The 18,407-nt window shown below is 35.4% G+C and overlaps 1 protein-coding gene across 9 annotated transcripts; it reads right to left on the bottom strand.

Moving 5' to 3' along the window:
* Positions 1-3,418: 3,418 nt before the first annotated feature.
* Positions 3,419-12,276, bottom strand: LOC143461964 (uncharacterized). 9 transcript variants are annotated; one of them, XM_076959923.1, is made up of 25 exons: positions 12,048-12,276; positions 11,564-11,700; positions 11,064-11,218; positions 10,375-10,594; positions 10,080-10,189; positions 9,840-9,968; positions 9,628-9,762; positions 9,362-9,459; positions 8,967-9,096; positions 8,672-8,800; positions 7,848-8,015; positions 7,578-7,676; positions 7,456-7,496; positions 7,248-7,359; positions 7,089-7,172; positions 6,607-6,696; positions 6,420-6,530; positions 6,058-6,249; positions 5,747-5,881; positions 5,599-5,673; positions 5,388-5,471; positions 5,077-5,220; positions 4,693-4,749; positions 4,437-4,568; positions 3,419-4,093 (listed from the first exon to the last, which is right to left on the bottom strand). In XM_076959923.1, the coding sequence occupies exons 1-25, from the start codon at positions 12,143-12,145 to the stop codon at positions 4,055-4,057; spliced, it is 2,904 nt and encodes a 967-aa protein (XP_076816038.1). In that variant the 5' UTR covers positions 12,146-12,276; the 3' UTR covers positions 3,419-4,054. The 9 variants fall into 9 exon arrangements, with proteins under 9 accessions (XP_076816038.1, XP_076816039.1, XP_076816040.1 ...); XM_076959924.1 differs by having other exon boundaries at positions 7,848-7,988; XM_076959925.1 differs by lacking the exon at positions 4,693-4,749.
* Between the last annotated feature and the right edge of the window lie 6,131 nt (positions 12,277-18,407).

Below are 18,407 nucleotides of genomic sequence, written 5' to 3'. Positions count from 1 at the left end.
TGCTGTACGTTTTATGAAGCTACAACTACAACGGTTAGCATCGTAACTTTCGCTCCGCACAGTTTGGCGAAAAATAAACAGTACAATACACTTTCTGCACACACGCTGTGTGGTGACATTCCAATGTATTAAAATTCCTTTGTTTACGCCTTGCCTCACGCCTCCTTAATTGCTTCGCCGCCTTAAATAGAACTGTAGAACGTCATTCCAGTAGTAAGCGCAGTGTCGGCTGCTTAATAGTACAAGTTCGTATATATAAGTGTTATATAGCTTTCACGTTTCGCCTAACTGATTCTATTTGTTTTAGGTCTGTTCCATTCTGTTTTTAATAAAGCCTAAGTTGCTCGAATTTAGTGTTTGAGTTTCAAGGTTATGACACGCTGTATTTATTCTTTTCCGAAACATGTTGAATATCGCATAATTTTAAGAAAAACAATATATCGATTGCTATCCACGCCAAAGCTTCCATTGACCCTCTGAATATATGAAACGTGCTTTGTTGAAAGGATAATGAACAAATAAATGCGAGTTTACGTTGTCGTTTATAGGCCATAAATAAATAAACTGCATTAAAACCATCATTTCGGACATAATGGAAAAGAAACTTGTGGAGTTTCGGCAAAAGGCGGCAATGCGTTTGAAACTTTGAAGTATTCTAAGTTATATTTTTGATTAAATGTATTTTCCAGAAGAACGCAGCGCTTTTAACTTTTGACAAAATAATGCAAGTTGGTTTCTTTCCAATTATATTATATATGTTGTTTTCTATAAAGTTATAGGACATTTGACATGTTTTGGAAAAGAATAAATACAACATTTGTGCACAAAGTATTTCATAAAACACAAAGCAAAACATGAAAGTATACCGTACAGTCGTCTCAAAATGTCTTAAAAATTTGCTATAAGCATGTAGGCAAAAATCTTTTTTATATTGTAGCCTTAGTTAAATTTGAGGGGAAAAATATTTTGACTTCAAGCGAGTAACAGTATTGAGTTTGGGACACCGACTTTGGAAGGAAAACACGACAAGATATGTTTAGCAGACAAACTAATTCAATGCACTTCTTCAGAGAAATTCAAATGTAACACATAACAAATATTTACAACCACTAAGTTATTAGAAGTTCATTCGTCGCTTCCCTCCAGGTCATCATCATCATCATCGTCGTATGGTAGCTTCCCTCCAGGTAGGCTCGTTATACAACTCGATTAATCTTTTTTTCGTTGATCCTTTCACGGTGGCAATGAAGCACACACAAATCTGAGAGGCGGTTGGAAGTCATCGTTGATAATAAATTAATAACCATGTTTTGACCCGTTTCATGCATGAAAAAGACCGTTCAGCTTCAACCGTTGTTGCCCGTAATACCACGATGATTTGGATTGCTCGGCGCACGCTTGGGTACTTTGATAGAAGATAATTGGGTAATAATAGAAGCAAAGTTTACCTTTTACAGTTACACCTTTTACATGTAGTTTGCATTTGGAAATAATCTGTAAGCGTTTATAGTTATATCATAGGGAATTAAATATCTTGTTTGGATCAACATCTACTCACCTTTGGCGAATGTAACACTTAGGCTAATGTTTCAAATAAATTAATAAAATAACGTGAGGTAATTATTTGATTAATCAGTATCATCTGTATTGGGTGCCAGAAATAACGCTGATCACATTTTTCCCCACAATAAATGGAACCGCAGGTATAGATATAATTTTATTTGTATCGAAAAACTTTCCAAAGTATAGCTTCGCAATAAAAAAGAATGGCATAGCAGGCTATCTGAAGCTTTTGCAGTTCTAAGTTCAAAGACGAATAGAAAGCGGGGCCTTTTCGGCCACTTTGATTTAAAACGTGACAATGCGGTGCATTAAATGCACCAACGTTATTATCAACATCAAAGAATATGGTTGAACAAAATTTTTCTACGATATAGATTTAATTTTTTCGATTTCGAAACAGTGGCAAAAAGAACACAAGACACTCAAAATAGATATGGATTGTTATGTCGAAATTGAGTTTGGCGCAGCTGTCTAGTTCTGTTTAAATGCTGTTGATCCACGACATTGTTTCATTGCCAACATGCCTTCGAGATTCTGTATATACACATTATGTTATTATTATATTATATATTATTGTTATATGTTATTACGGTATATCGTAGATTGGATAGCTCCATGCAGAGGGTATAAACATATCGGGGCATTTTGTTTTCAGCTCCAAAAAATAGTTAGACCTATGAATTGTAATACAACGGAACTGATTACTTTAACAGGTAATTGGTTTTTAGATATTGTCATGCGATAACCAAACACAGTGGGAAGCGACCAACTATGCTCAGCTTCAAACAAAAAGAATTAGTTTTGTTTTGTTTGTCCAAACACGGATGTCATCATACATACCAAACACTAAGATGGACAAGTATGGATTTTTCATGTAAAGATTACTTTATTCCTGGGCCCAGAGGTCGTACATACATACAAGTAAGTAATGCGTAAGTATAGCAGGTTCAAGAATAGGGTCATGACGTCAAAATTGTAGATTCGTTTTTGTTCTGGCGTTAGGCTCAAAAACGCATTTTTGCCACTTTCCTTGGGGATTTTCCCGGAAGTTAGTGATGTAGAATGATAAATTTTTTGTAATGTGAATTCTTTTCATCCACAATACGATGACTTCATAGAAATAATTTTTATAATAGAGATAATCATAATTTGGTAACTTTGAGGTGGTTGCGCATTTGTATATTATAGAATATAGAGTAACTATAGACCACTCATCTTTATACGATCGGTCTGCGGGTTTACTTCCATCCTGAAATCGACCGCAACTAAGAAAACGGAAGGTCACATAGAAATACTAATAATTGAATTATAACAATATAATAAGTAAGTAATATATATCAGTAAAAATAATTGAAGGTACAGGTCCAATTATATTTTTTAAAACACAAATAAATTTAGGGGTTGGATATTTGTGTGGCACTGGCCGCCACAGATCCATCGCCCATCGGTTACTCAACCCATTTCTTTACGGAGCTTTTCACAGTAACTAATAAGGGAGATTTGGTTTAGTTAGTATGAAAAAGTTCCTGTACAGTACATGCAAGAAAGCAATATTCGATTTCTACAATTTGACATCGTAAAATTATGAAAAAACTGACAAAAACACGCGTATCTTTATGTAATATAATAAACTGAGATTTTGTCACACAGGTGATGTTAGGTCTCGGGACACTTAAGCCTCATCCTTAGTTACCACGTCCATACATCTTCAGAATACAATAGCAGCATTTTTCCCGACTCTCCACTAAACAGTTATTAAAAATAGTTTTAAAATACCCTGCGTTTAACGGTTTACGAAGCACGTAATGCTCGTGAAGAAAATGCACTGTCGTTATACATATCAGCACCATTAAAATTGTTATTATTGTATTTATTTTGAGGAAAATTTGGTCCATTAAAAGATACATTGCTCAATTGATGTAAATTCCAGGACAAACATCCCAGCGCTATGTAGCCTACTTAATACGAACATGCACTGCTATAACTTGCATTTAACACCAACATTACCTTGTACCATTACATATATTTATATATTAGAATATATATTTATATACATTGCACACGGTAGACCTGTACATAGCTTTGCACAATTTTGGAGCTACACGTTGTTAAACATAACCCATTTGCTTTAACAATCTACACGTAATTAAGCTTTAAACACTATGCGGCAATCTAGGTTCGAAGCTACAACGCGATTAAATAAACCTAGTTAGAATATTTACTGCCGTAATGCATTGCACAACAAGACTGGCAGTTACATTAGGTAAACAACAAATGGCTGGAAGCGTGTAGAGACTACGTTAGCTTCGGCGCTCTTCGAATCTTCGTAAGCGATTATGGATGGGGATCAAAATATAAATTAATTGTCAATAGCGCACAAAATATGACGGGCTTAGCATTCGGGAAACCGAGCTGTAACTTGGGAAATTACAAAAAATAGACAGTAAGTGATATCTATGGCGCGAATTCTCTGTGGACACAAGCCGGATTTTCAGGCGGAATCATTTGATGACGCCTCTTCCTTGGGAAGCTGTGAGAACAAGTGGAATAAAATTGTTAAGATTTAACCAACAAAGACAAATCCCCGCGTACATAACTACGAGTTTTAACTATATTTTAAAGAAAGAGTTTACTTAGCACAAAGAAAAACTACTAAAATTTACATTAATTTATGCTTTCACCAGGATAGCAAACGTTAAAGTGAGCTAATTCTTGCAAAAAAATTGTTTTGACAAAAATAGGAATCTGAAATATACTGCACTAAGGTGAGCATTATTTCTTTCCGCTCCCCACGGTCAATGGCGAAAAATAAACGATACGAAATCCAGTTATTCTTCACGGTTTATTATTGGGGTTAGTTATGCGTTGCTTACATCTTTGGTGAGTTCTTTGTTCTTTTCACGCTCTTTATTTAGTTGATCTTGCGTCTGTTTCAGTACGGTTTGCAATTTGCCGGCAGCGGCCCCCAGACTTTTCGTCAAGGTCTTTTCCTTCTCCAGCCTCTCCTGTCAAAGCTTAATAGTAAATACCGGTACGTGCGGTGGGGAAGTACCCAAGTCAAAAACAAACTTAATGCACATGCATGTCAACTGATGACTTAGAAAACAAACACTGCGAAAGCATGCTTGCCTTTAGTTTGGCTATTTCGTCGTCCTGTCCGTTTTCCTGCTCCACGGCACTATTAGACTGAAGTGAAAAAAATGCCACAAATTAAAATAATGAGTCAATGTTGATATGCTCAGAGTTGAAACGTTTACAGTATATGTGAATTTTCACGTGATGACAAACATATGGCTGAACATAGTGAAGTAAGTTATTACAAATAATAAACTACTTAAACTTTCTGAGCTAAGCATGCCGGATATCATAGCAGGAAGCTTTTGTAGCAAATTACGACACCACCAAGAATAATTAAAAACTGAAAATGCATGCACTGACAAAACTTAAACCCAGAGCAAAATGCAGCGGTAAGCCCAATCGGTTAATTGCACAAAAGGATCCCAAAGTCACTACCTGATCAGGTTGATGATCGATAATTAGAAAACCTTGTTCGTCTTCGGTGAGTTTCACCGACGTGCCCATTACTGCGTCGACGAAGCCAACCGGAACGGGGGAAGACGATTGGCTAGATTCGTTACCAGACGCTACGTCATGCATCTGGGCCGTTTTGGAGTGGATAAAAATTAATGACGAAAAGTGAAGGATGATGATTTATGAGTGTAAATTTCAAGCGAATTACGTGCGGTTTTGCACGGACGTTACGACATGCTTCTACATGCGAATAGAACATTTCAGTTTTGCACCAGCTAATGTAAATGTCAAACCTCGGGCATTTCGCTTGTCTTCTCATTAAGAGAGGTTTCAAACTCTTGACATTTTTTCTGACTTTCGTTTAGTTCATTTTGTATCTATGAGTTAGTTATTACGGTGATTATTAGTCAATTAATACTGCAACCAATTCAGTTACCACCATCGCTGCTACTATCTAAACAACAAATGTGTTATTACGACGCTAGGTCCTGCAGTATTTCGTACTTTGTTCGTCTGTTTCTTTAATGTGTCTACTTCCGACGTTAATTGTTTCACCAAATCTTGTTTTTCTTTCAATTTCTGCGAAAACAAAAACATAACTCAGCTAAACCAACAATTTGTCACAATTAGCGTCAAAAAGCAAACTATTCACTTTTTCGGCGTCTGTGCGCTGCTGTTGAACTTTCGAGAGCTCAGCAGCCTTTTCGCCTTCGGCTGCTTTTGTTTTTTCTTCTCTTTGTTTCTCCTCTTTTTCAACGGTGTTTTGTAGCGAGAAAAGAATTCCCTCCTGTTAAAACAAAGTTTGGATTTAAGTTATTAAGCAATTGTTAAAAATACAGCAATTAAATGTAAATAGCAAGATATCAAATTTAGCACAAAAAATTTCCCACAGATAAATCAACAAATAAAAGTTAAGTAAACAAAGTAACTAACTAATAATTCAAAAGTACAAAACACACTTACGGTTTCTGCGAGAATTAACTTGTACTTTTCAACCTCTGCTTCTTTTTCTTCAAGCAATCTTTCAACTTGCTCAGCCTGTTGCTCACTCTGTTTATATCGCTTCAGAGCACCGTCCAAGGACTGCTGAAGAGCTTCCAATTTTGGCTCAAGCAACGTTACTTTGTTTGATTTCTCCTCTAATTGGGCATTTTTCTAATCATATACCTTGTTATTCATAGTACGAATCTTAACAAAATCAATAATGGAGTCTGGGCTTATGTTAACGAATTTTGCAATACGAATACGATCTCGTTAGGCAGTGTTCATACCTACACACCTTTAACTCTTACAGTTGAAGCGGTCAAATTACTTGGTCAACATACCTCTTTCAAAAGATTCATTTCTTCTTTGTCAGCTTCCGGTAATTCGTTGTTTACAACCTTAACCGAATCCGAAACTTGTCTGAGGAAGTTTGAAAGCCAAGCAGCGAAGTCCTTTGATGTAAAAAATAAAAGAAATTGCAAAGTTCGATTACAAAGCATGAAATGATTCAATGAAATGTTTACCAACCTCTTCATGACAGTGAACATCAGGGAATTTTTTCTTCATTTCATCCTTGACCTGACTGTGCAGATTTTTAGTTACCGATGTAACCTCCTCCTAAAAAAATGTTGCTGAATCTTTAGTTGCTCTTTAAGGATAATACAAACCTTACAACATCAGCTATATTTAGTAGCTGTGCAACCATTTTTAAATTACACAGATGAATAATTGCAAGTTATAATAGTGATAGTGATGCAATCGCCAAATAGTGTAAAATGTGATAACACAACACACATGTCATCAACAGTAAATAGTTGAATCATTCTCTGGATATTAAAAATACAGATTATAACAGTCGGAATGACTCGAAGAAGTTTTTTTAGTAAACACAGATTAGAATCGGATTGGAAACAAAAACTATACATAATATCAGCGTTTTTCAGTCAAAAGAAGACAAAAAGCTTGATCAGTAAGTGGATGGCAGACACCATGCACATGCCAATAATGACCTTAGACTCTGCAATTTTGTCTTTAGCAAGTCGTTCAGCAGCAGAAACTGCATCCATAGCTTTCCAGTTGCGTTCTCGGAGTTCCTGTTTTACTACAGATTTAAGCAAAGATTCCCCAACCACATGCATTTTATATGCAGTTTCCTGATTAACACTTACATTGTTCTTCCTCTTCAGTTTTTCAACTTCTTCTTTTATTTTTGTAATTTCCTCCTTGTGTGTAACATTCTCCTCTTGCAAGGACACTAAGGACTCTTCTCGGTTTTTCATCCTGATAAACATATTCACAAGCGTGTTTGAAAATTTGAATATGTCACTGCCAGAATTTATACTTGATTGTTGTTTTTGGTGGAGGTACGGTACTTACACATCGGCGCTTTGCTGGAGTTTTTCTGTAGTTTTGCTGGTCTAAAAAGTTTTTAATTTGATTTCATTAAAAACATTTCTTTTTGGATACAATTATAGGGTTTCAACAATGGTACGACTTACAGCCTCTTTCAGCGAGTTGATTTCTTCTGTTAGGCTTCTATTCTTTGCAAGTAAATCATCAACCTGTGTTCTCAAACCCTTATTTTGGGTATGAAGTTTCTGAAAAACACAATATCTTTCAAGAGCCTAGACATAAGGATTAAAACACAAACATACATTACAATTAAAGGTGTTTTTCTGCTTGTTCATTTAAAAAGATAGCGATGCTCAAAGTGCTGAATCTTGACTGGTTAAAACTGATACATAAAATAGGAATACAAAATCACTCACCGCAGCTTCTTCAGCTTTTTTGGCATCATTGGCATCCATCTCCATCAAACGTTCTTCCAAAGCACGCTTGGTATCTGCCATACTACCATACTCTTTTTCCATAGCTGATCTTTGATCATTTGCTTCAGTTAACATTACAACCTGGTCCAGAAGTTTAGCAGATTCAGCCTAATGTTTGAAAAAAAATTAAAAAGAACTGAAACCAAAAATTGAAACAAAAATGTTTACAAAAGTAAAAATGTTACTGTTAGTAGAATTAATTACACAGAAAATATCACTGGCATGTGCATTATTAAAAATGTTTATGGTAGTTAAAAAACCCAGTAAACATGCACTGAAGTACAACAATACAGCACAGCTAATAACACAATAAAAAATCAACATCTTATGGCCATTTCATAATTACTGTGATACATGTCTTACATTATCATGTGGCATATGAAACCAAATTGCATAGTGAATAATTACCTAATTGAGCATTAGACCTATACATGTTTATAGCCTTATAGTCACCTTTCAAGACGTAATATGCCAAGTATACTAATTGAAAATTTTACATAATGTTTTGATAAACAGACTGTGTAAGTGTACATGGTCAGTGGAACATGAATTCCTATTCTGGACTTTTAACTACATTAAAAAAATCTGTCAATTGTTAAGCACATGCTTGATGTTGACAAACGACTACAAAATGGTGTGATAGCTTCTGAAAGCAATCAATTCAAGCAATCTCCAAATCACCAATAAAAATCACCTTCACGTCCAATATCTAATATGTGAATAGGAACATGCAAGTCACACTAGGTTAGCTCACACTTTCAAACCTGGGAAAACTGGAGATCGTATTGAGCTTTGTGAAACTCGTTCTCTAGTTCTCCATATTTTCCCTGGGCTTCAAGTGCTTGTTTAGTTATCTCTTCAACTCTTTTAGAGTAGGAAGTTTCAATTTCAGCCTAATAATAGGCTAGCTGTTATCATACTAAGTTGTTTCACATGTGGGCTAACCTTTCTCAATCGTGGTTTTCACCCAAAAGCTTCAAATCTATCTATTTCTTGCTAAGCACAATCTACAGCGCCCCACTAACACCACCAACAATGAACACAAGGTGTCTCCATTACCTGTCTTAGTTGTAGAGAGTCAGTATATTCCTTTATCTGACATTCCAGATTTCGTTTTGCATTGTTGCTATCAATAAGTTGGGCGTTCACACTGCATAATTCTTGTTGTAAACGAGCTTTTTCAGAAACCCTGTGAAAGAGAAGGAAAGCTAGCCAAATCTAAGTAAGCAACTTTTTTTATAACAAATGAAATCTCATTTACACCATTTAGCATTCTTTACAGAATTTGAAAGGACTTATATGTCAGGCACATGGTAGAAATATGGTTTTAGGTTAAGTACTAAGAAAGTTGCTTGTTTTCAGGTTTTACAATTGTTATGCACAGTTACCAAATTTAAGTCTACTACTACTACTAGTTTTCTATGTCAACTTCCTTATCGCAAAAAGAGCATTACTCTTGCGCATTGGCTTGAATTGTAGTTTTTAAAATTTCATTTTCTTCTTTAAGTTTCTGACTGTTTCCAGGTTGTTCAGAGATCAGCTGCAATTGATCCTGCTCATAAGCAAAAAATTTACTTTTTGCATTGCCCTTTACTGTTATTGGATATACAACGTAATTGAAATAAAACTGTACAGCCCTGGGCAAGAAAAGTACAAATAACTTAAGTGGGAAACGTCACTTCAGCAGGTGTAATAAAATTCTGAGGAAACCAGTTCAAACCTGCAAATGCTTGAGCTGCTTTGCACTTTCATCTTCCGTGCTCTGAAGCTTCATCTGTAGTGAAGCCAAATCATTTTTCTGCTGGACGATTTCTGCTTTGTATTGGTTTTCACTAGCCTTGCTGGTATCTATAACCTGTGTTTTTGAGTGAAATCAAAAAATTAAAATCAATTCATCGACGTAGCATGACCAAAATGTATGCAATTTAATACCTTTTGAAGCTGCTCTATCTTTTGTTTGTTTTTGATGGACTGATCAACATGTTGCATTATTTCAGTGTCTTTATTGCCAAGTTGCTTTTGCAAATCAGCATACTGCTGTTTACTAATTTCAGCACCAGCCTGTTAGTCACAAACAATTCAAAACTGATTAAATTGAAAACGACATGTTAATTATTAAATAGTACTGACTTATTTGTTTAATTGCTATGAAAAAAATTTATCAGAACTTACAGTAAACCAGTCTCCACTTCCTAACTTGTTGTTGAGAAATTCCAATAAAACATGCATTGTATCTTCATTCATATCTGCATTACGGACCATCCCAACTATTGGATTCTCAGCTGCAATACAGTATGACATAGATATGCTTATCTACACTTAATTTTCATTTATTACCTAAAAACATTTTGTAGTTTTTTTATGTGTTCACTTATTCTTATTCATTTATTTCCCTCTAGTGCAATCACTCACTAGGGCAATCACAGTACTGTATATAATTACGGAATTTAAGTAACAGACAAATAACCTTCAGCCGATTTCTTTGTCTTTTTCTTCTTTGGTTTCGGTTCAGGTGGCGTTGGGGCAGCAGCTGATTTTTGCACTTGAGCAACCTCTACTTTTTCCTTTTTCACAGGAGATGGTTTTCTCAGTTTGGTCTCCTTAACATCAGCTTTTGGTTCAGGAGCTGCAGCAGGCTTGACATCAACTTGCATCGTTTTGGTTGTTTCTGTTATTTTAGGCACTTCCTAAAAAGACACACATTTTACAACAAATCTGTATGATAAAAGTTAAATAGAAATGATATTGATATTTCGCAGAGTTAAAATGCACACTATAAAAAGGAACTTCAATGGCTATGTATGTTAGCACTGTAAAAGAACTAAGTAATAAAAAAGATACTATTATACTTATTTCACATTTCCAAAAAATTAAAAATTATGTAAAAACTATTATACAAAGGATTGCACCAACAGCATTTTCATGGCACAAAGATTCAAAAAATAAACTATAGTACAAACAAACGTAACATCCAGCGATATTACACGGCAAAGTCCATATAAAATATTAAAATGTATATTACGAATATAACCTGTTATTTTATGCCATAATCAAAACTTTTGTATACTCAGTATTATACCGGTACTATGAGAATACTTTCAACGGATAGCTCATATTATTTAAACCATTGAAAAGAAAACCACACAGCGATCAAACCTTTGGTTTGGAAGATTCGATGTTAACTTTGGGCACCGGTTCTGGCTTTGGTTTTTTTTCCTTCTTTGGTAAAACCTGAGTCGGTTTGATCTGAACTTCATGAGCAGGAGAAACACTTTCCATTGCATTTGACATTTTACCATTTTCAGGGTGGCCTGAAATTAATTTAGCTGTTACCAATGTTGTATGTATAATTGTTCATGTAATACAGCCTTGTAGGAATCGATTCGATGAATAATTAAATTTCATGTGAATTATTGACATGTATAGATTTAGAAAAATATCATTTTAGTTTGTAATTAAGACTCAAAAAAATAAGAATACATGCTTAAAATGCGTTTATAAACTAAACCTTATTAATAAATCTTATGTAAAATCTTTCGATGCCAATTCTTTTCTCAAAAAATGAATGATTCATCTGATTCCAATTACCAAAATTTATCCCCATCAATAGTTTTAGCTCTTTTTTGTAGTGGCACTAAAAATACATTTTTAGATACCTTTTTTCTTTTTAGATTCAAACTTCTTCTTGTACTGTTCTCGCTTCAGTTTATTCAATTTAGAACGCTCCTTATCTTCTATTTCTTTTTGACGTTTTTGCTTGGCCACAACATCTTCAAAGCTGGTCTCCTTCATGCTATGTGTAAAAAAGATAATTATTAACTGCTTGTTGATGCTTGTAACAATCATCATTCATAATGGTGAAATTTGTTCAGCTTTATTAGTGCATAAACAAATAATTTTGGAATAGATAATGAAGCGAATGCACCAAATATTATGTATCCAGGAAACAAAAAGTAAAAATCATGTAATTTTAAAAGAGCCAAAGCCATCGAAATAAGTAAGGTTGGCTGAAATTATAGAATAAAATCAATGATCAACACAGTGCCTACCATGTATACACATTTTAAATATTACGAACGAATCCGATTATGGTAGCTCAGTTCAATACTTGTAAAAAAAAGACACATTTTCAATGTTCACCTGAAAAATGAGATTGCAATCATTAAAAGAGCTCCAACCAGAACTACCAGTCCAAAACCAACTATTGGTATTAAGCCAGGGTCAGTGAGATCCATCATAGTGTCACAAGGCTTACTACAAAATTATGCAACCAAGAGAAACAGAAAAACTGATGTTTACAATTTTAAAAACTTGTGGTCATGCTACACTCTTAGATAAATTCTATTTCTTCCTATAGAAAAATTGAAAACAATTTTTCAAACCATCTTATTAATGAGTTATATACTAATTGTTTTTAATGAGTAGTGCCTAAAATACTGTACAGGCATAAGTAGCTTAAATTATGTGACTATCTGAACTTGCAGTAATACAAAACTCAGTGGCCAGGGCTAAAGTGATAAAAAAAATATCGCTAAGTTTAAGTTATGCAAAGATGCTCCTTAGTGTGAGTATAAAAATTTTGATATCATACCATAATATCTCATTCAAGCAATGAGAAATCGTCGCCGAGTTCAAGTAAAGCAAAAACTTTTCTCAGGGTTAAGTTAAAGGGTAAAGATACCATACAACCAAAATCAAAAAAACAAATGTCCAATGTACCAATCAGAACTTGCACAACCGCAAGCAATAAAGAATCATCGGCGACTTCAAGAACAACTTGTGCAAAAACTTTCCTTAGTCCGAGGATACCGTACTTCATGGAAAGCTTGATTTCAGTGCATCAGATAAATGCGCCAGTAAAAGTGATGCCCAAAATTGGCATCACGACAATATAATATAAAATATCGAGTGAAACGATGAATTTCCACCAAGGCAACCATCTGCGCCTGAGAATTTTGGCGTATCATACAAACTTTCCAGTGGGGTGAGGATAAAGATAAAAATATTGATACCAAACCATACCGGTACCTAATATACAGTTCCAACGGCGGTACAGATATTTCATGGTATTTTGTAGTGAGTCTGATAATTGTTATGCAAGCACAGAAACAGTACAAATGCAATAAGCACATGTACTATATCTTAAGTTGTCAAATGTTGCACAAATTTCTGTATTTCCATAATTGCTGATTTAGTCAATTTACTAAGTGACTGACTGGTTTGAGACATAAGAAGTAAGCCTACAATACCGGCAAGGCAGCCCAACTGCCAACTGGAAAATACGGTAGTTTTAAAGAAATCGTGCATCCAAACAACCAATTTTCGGTGTGTACTGATTGCTCAATTCTTTGTTTATTTCTTATAAATTGGCGTTTAAATATTCTGCTTTTCTTTATTCATGATAAATCGGCGTCATTTAAAAAGTTTGGCGTGTATGTTGATTAATCTCGTGCGTGCAGTAGCTTAGGTCGGCCAGCACCCGATACATGGTAGTAATACTGCAATATCACAATATGGAAGTATACAGCCCAATAAAATACACCTGTCCCAAACGAATTGCTTGGAAAGCCCTGGTGAAAGAAACCTTTTAAATTTCACAAAACATAGCTTAAAAACTGTTATTATTCTAAAACATTATTCTAACTGTAAAGTGGTAACGAAACTAGTACTAATTAGCCTGGGATAAAATGTCGACTCTTCATAAAACTTCGCGATCGTATATTTCAGAACATAATCAGCTGACTGTATCGTAGCATGTATACGTCATTCGTTGCGTCACACATAAAAGGAAGTGCCAAGTCAACATGCTTTGCACACCCGGATGTTTCGTTTTGAATTGTTTTGGTTTGTTTCTCTGAATGAATTAAAGCGAAAGGGCATAATATAACAAAAATTGAAACCAAATATATTTTAAATCAAGGAAAATGTTATTGCTAATGTAGACTAGTTGTTTAACAGATTTTAAATAGAAGCGAACATCACACTAACAATAATAATTTTGCTGGGAATATCTGGCGGAGTTGGCCACCAAAGAAATTTGGTCGATATCATTAATTTGCAGCCCATATTTTGCTCGAAATATACAAATCGGCACTGAATTTGGCATCTCTGCTGAACGTCATGAATGAGTCCGAGTGAAATAACCCAAATATGTTGGCAAGTGAGTAAAATTGGCACACAATTCGACGAAAATGGGTAAATTTAGCTCACAGTTTATCTTAGGACTAAAAAATAGAACTTATGTTGGAAAAGGTTACTAGATTCATGAAAACATAAAAGCCTGTTTCAAACTTCAGTTTTGGTGTCCAAAATATCAACATCAAAACATTTTCTCTAAAAATCAAATCTTGGTCCTACATCAAAAGTGGCATCACAGTTAATGAAAACGCTTGCATAACGGTGAAAAACCACGATACATGACAAAGTGATTCCGATACTAAATAAAACTTTACACGTTGCTTCTTTACTGACACGGACTTTTACGGTCATAATTTTCAAAGAGGTTGCATAATTTTCGCTATGAGTTTTGCAACTTTGCAAATTTGTCACAAACGTCTATATAAACTTACTCAAGCCTTATAACTTATTAAAACAACCAATACCTGCCAAAATACATATTTTGAGCCTATTTTCCTATACCGAAATTTTAGGGAGCACAATTTTCTTGGTCATTAAAATAAATAAGCAACCTACACTCTGCACAGCGCCTAATTCTGTTTTATCTCTCATCGGACAAGTCTTGGCGTCAAGCCTTTGCTTCCTTGTCCACGCAATACCGAACCTATCAAGTGTACGCAAAAACAATGCTTCGTTTTTTGAAATTATTTTATCTTTAATTTTAATTACTGTACGTTAACTTTTGTAGAAGGTATTACGTTGTCTTTGTATGAACTGCGTGGACGTTGTCATCGTTTGTGATGCTGGTTTGCATCGGCGTTAACGTTGCTTGCTAGCGAGGTTGAACTTCAGCGAAGATGCTGCTTCGAGCTGACGATGACGAAATGGAGGTCATAGGCGATAGCTGGTTGTTTTGTACCAATTGCAGGATTTTCTGCATTTCGTAGCCGACTTTCCAAACTTTAGATGGTAGCAGCATACCTTCGACTTACATTGATGCTTGTAGATCAGGGGCGGGCAACATACGGCCCGCGACTGGATTTTGAGTGGCCCGCAGAAAGTTTCCGGTCTTACATGATAAAACAAACATGGAGAAATAGCTGAACATTTTTTAGTAAAAGACACCAAATTTCAAGTTTCTACAGTAAACAATGCAACTGTACGCCACGTTTTGCTGTGACTGTGTGCATGAGAAGCCACACCTAGTGAAAATAGGGTTAAAGTTTACATTAAATACGATTTAAGCCTATTCCTTGCATAGGTAGATAAATACACGATTAATGTATCGAGTCAGGAATCCGGCCCGCCAAGTACTTCATTTTCTCATATCAGACCCGCCGACTGAAGAAGTTGCCCGCCCCTGTTGTAGATGATAGGAATGGTTTCATGTGAAATCAAGTTTACTTTACATGTGCTTTCATTGCTCTGGATCCATTTGGCTGTACGGAGAAATGAAGCGAATCGGCTGCAGACGGTTGACTATGATGTTTTCGCGTCTCCTGTGGCATCCCTGATTAGCACGGCGTTGATTGCGTAAGACACTTCGTGCTCCAGGCCAAAACAGCGTTCGAATCGAAGAGATCATTGTTGCGCTTTTCATGCCGACACAATCAGAAAATTACAGGTAGTTCATGCTGACTTGACTGGGTTTGCAGGTGTCACCAGTGTAAACTATCGGAAAGGCTTGATACGTGTGAAACCACAGTTTTATCTTTAGTAACTGCGATAATTCTGACTCTTAAAGGGATGTGCTTGACAGGGGGCTACAATACTAAACTAGTGCGATACGGAAATGTTACAAACCGTCGTTTATTCGGCGAAGCAAGAGTGTGTATTCTCTAGTTAGAAGAAACCCGACTCTTTTTTAGAAACATGACACTGATTACATCTGTAACGTAATTGGTTAACAACAAACGCGGAACTGCACGCCACAGATACAAACTAAATAAACTTACTATGTTAACTGATTTTGTAAACAATTTATTTCCAAAAATTGAACTAGATCATAGCTTCTGGACAAATCCTCATTAGGTTAAAAACAACTTAAAATGTGTAAAGATTAACAAAGATCATTTACTAAAATAAAACGGAAATGACGCATGTCGTTTTCTATATGTCTTAATTGTTATAGTGTGACCATATGGAAAGCTCAAGACAAACCACAAAAACTCCATCAATTTTAGGAAATAAACCAATCAGATTCTTCCATCAAGGACAAAGGCTTTAGCTTATTTCACTGTCTCTTGTTATAGCTTGAACAAAATCAAAGTTTTCTTTTCAACTCTTGAGCATTTTAATCTTCACCACTGACTGTTGGTGTGTTAGGAAACTTGACTTTTAAAATCTAAGATTTCGGATTTGGAGCAGATTGTAGGCTATTATAACTTAATCGTGATAACGCGAAAGTTACCTCCAAAGCAAAGGAACGTCCGTCGTCCTCTTATTAATTTTAAGAACTCCTATTAATTTTTAGCTACTACTATTTCACAGGAAAAAATGGAACGTTCGAAGCTAATTTGCACAGTTTCTGGTTAACCTAACTTAAATTTTATAACATAGGTAACCTGAACAACGTTCCCTCTAATTTTTCACGAGTCTGAGCAAACACACTAACTCCCTGAGCGGTCCCTTGGACCACTGTGAGCAACATCAGACATGCCACGTGCGCACTGTGGCCATTATTATGCGTTTATTTTAGTTTAATTCAGGTTGGATTTTTTTCTTGTGCGCAGCACAGATTTTCTGTGCGCGGAGACCGTGTCAGCAGTGCGCATTTGCGCACGCGCGCAGCTTAGAGGGAACATTGAACCTGAAGCTAACCTAAATCTACCTTCTAATCTAAATCTAACTCCATTAAAACGTTAAAAAGCTTAGATCGACTTTTTGCATACCGTTTCTCCTAACCTAAGCGCCTATCTTTAACAGCAGGTTGGATGACTAATTACATACAGCGAAATAGTCACTTCGTTAATTTTATCATCACGTTGCAGAATCCGTGTAGAGGCGTAATGAAGCGCGCAAATAAAACTTTATGTGGCTAAGCCTATTTTAAGATCTTACTTGTCCGGGGCAAGTGAGCAAAAAAAACTTTAAATTTTCCCTTGTTCTTAGTCTGTGTGATTTTGATGGATCGCTGGCATCGCACCACCCGCCATAATATTTTAATGTTTTCAATTGCAGTATTGTAATTTTCATGGGTCGCTGGCAGCGCACCACCCGCCATAATATTTTAATGTTTTCAATTGCAGTATTGTGATTTTGTTGTATGGGGAACAATTATGATGTGTGTAGAAAAAATTGCTCCGTATAAACAGTTCATGAAATCCGTTGTTGACAAACCGAAATATTTTTTTTCTGAAACGTTTACTACCTGAAATATTGGAAACGTTCTTTACCAGATGTCAAGTTTAATGACATGTAAACTTTCATTGTGATAGTGACAATTTTCAAACCAGATACTAACATTCAATATGTTTTCTGTTGTAGCTTGTTACTGTAACTCATTGTGAATGCGTACTAATGGACCTATAACATTAACATCTGTCAACTTTACATGCCGGCTTTCGGCTGTCATTCCTTCCTCGAGCGAGATGGATGGTGAAGTTGAAGCTGTTTGGCGGCTATTCCTCGATACTGACAAATTTCATCTCAAGGCATGAATAATTGCTGGTTAGTAGTTGTCCTAGGAATGAATTGCATACGTTCAGCTAAAAACATATTAATTTTCCAGTTGTTTTTTTAGTTCGGCTGTCTGGGCCAATACCCCAATATATACGTAGCCACTACGTAACTCCTATGTCTTTCACTGTTGAAAATATTAAATGTGTTTTATACAGATACCGTTCTTTTTAAAAAGTATTCTTTGCCCGAGATAAATGTTACGTAAGTATAACATTTGTAACCAAATGAATACCGGGGCATCATAATGTAAAGCAATCGTGAGTGTGACGTCACAGGGCAAGATGTGCTGTTAAAATAGTGCAAACTGTATTTTGTACACAATATTTGTTAAGGTAGGTGTTGGAACGTCAAATAAAAATGCATTATCATCACAAATCAAACACAAATATTTTTACAAACAAAGTTATCTGCATATACATTTTATTGAAATGGTAACCGATTCAGAAACGTTGCGCAATACACAACAAGTGCGCACAATTTTATAGAGGTTTGTAAATGTACGATCGTGCTGTCAACGAAGTGAAAGTACGTACTTTGTCGGGTACAAAGTCTTCACTTAAGTACTAGTTTTTGGGGGGTCTTTTGAACATTATTTCGGTAACATTTTTTTGCCCATTTTGTCCTGTGTATATACATAATTAATTAATTATTAATTTTGATTATATTATTTATCATAAAAATCAAATGTAAAAGTGAAAATTG

This window comes from Clavelina lepadiformis, chromosome 6, assembly GCF_947623445.1.
Source record: "Clavelina lepadiformis chromosome 6, kaClaLepa1.1, whole genome shotgun sequence".
Taxonomy (NCBI): Eukaryota; Metazoa; Chordata; class Ascidiacea; order Aplousobranchia; family Clavelinidae; genus Clavelina; species Clavelina lepadiformis.
Note: the sequence above shows the minus strand (reverse complement) of the source record. Positions and strands in the feature narration are given on the sequence as shown.

Bases quoted from the DNA above. Each gene is read 5' to 3' on its own strand.
- LOC143461964 (XM_076959923.1), bottom strand. From the start codon at position 12,145: ATGATGGATCTCACTGACCCTGGCTTAATACCAATAGTTGGTTTTGGA. The intron at 6,697-7,088 runs GTCATTATTGGC...ACATTTTTTTAG, and splicing joins ACAAAATTGCAGAGTCTAAG to GAGGAGGTTACATCGGTAAC. The intron at 4,569-4,692 runs GCAAGCATGCTT...AAGCTTTGACAG, and splicing joins ACGAAATAGCCAAACTAAAG to GAGAGGCTGGAGAAGGAAAA.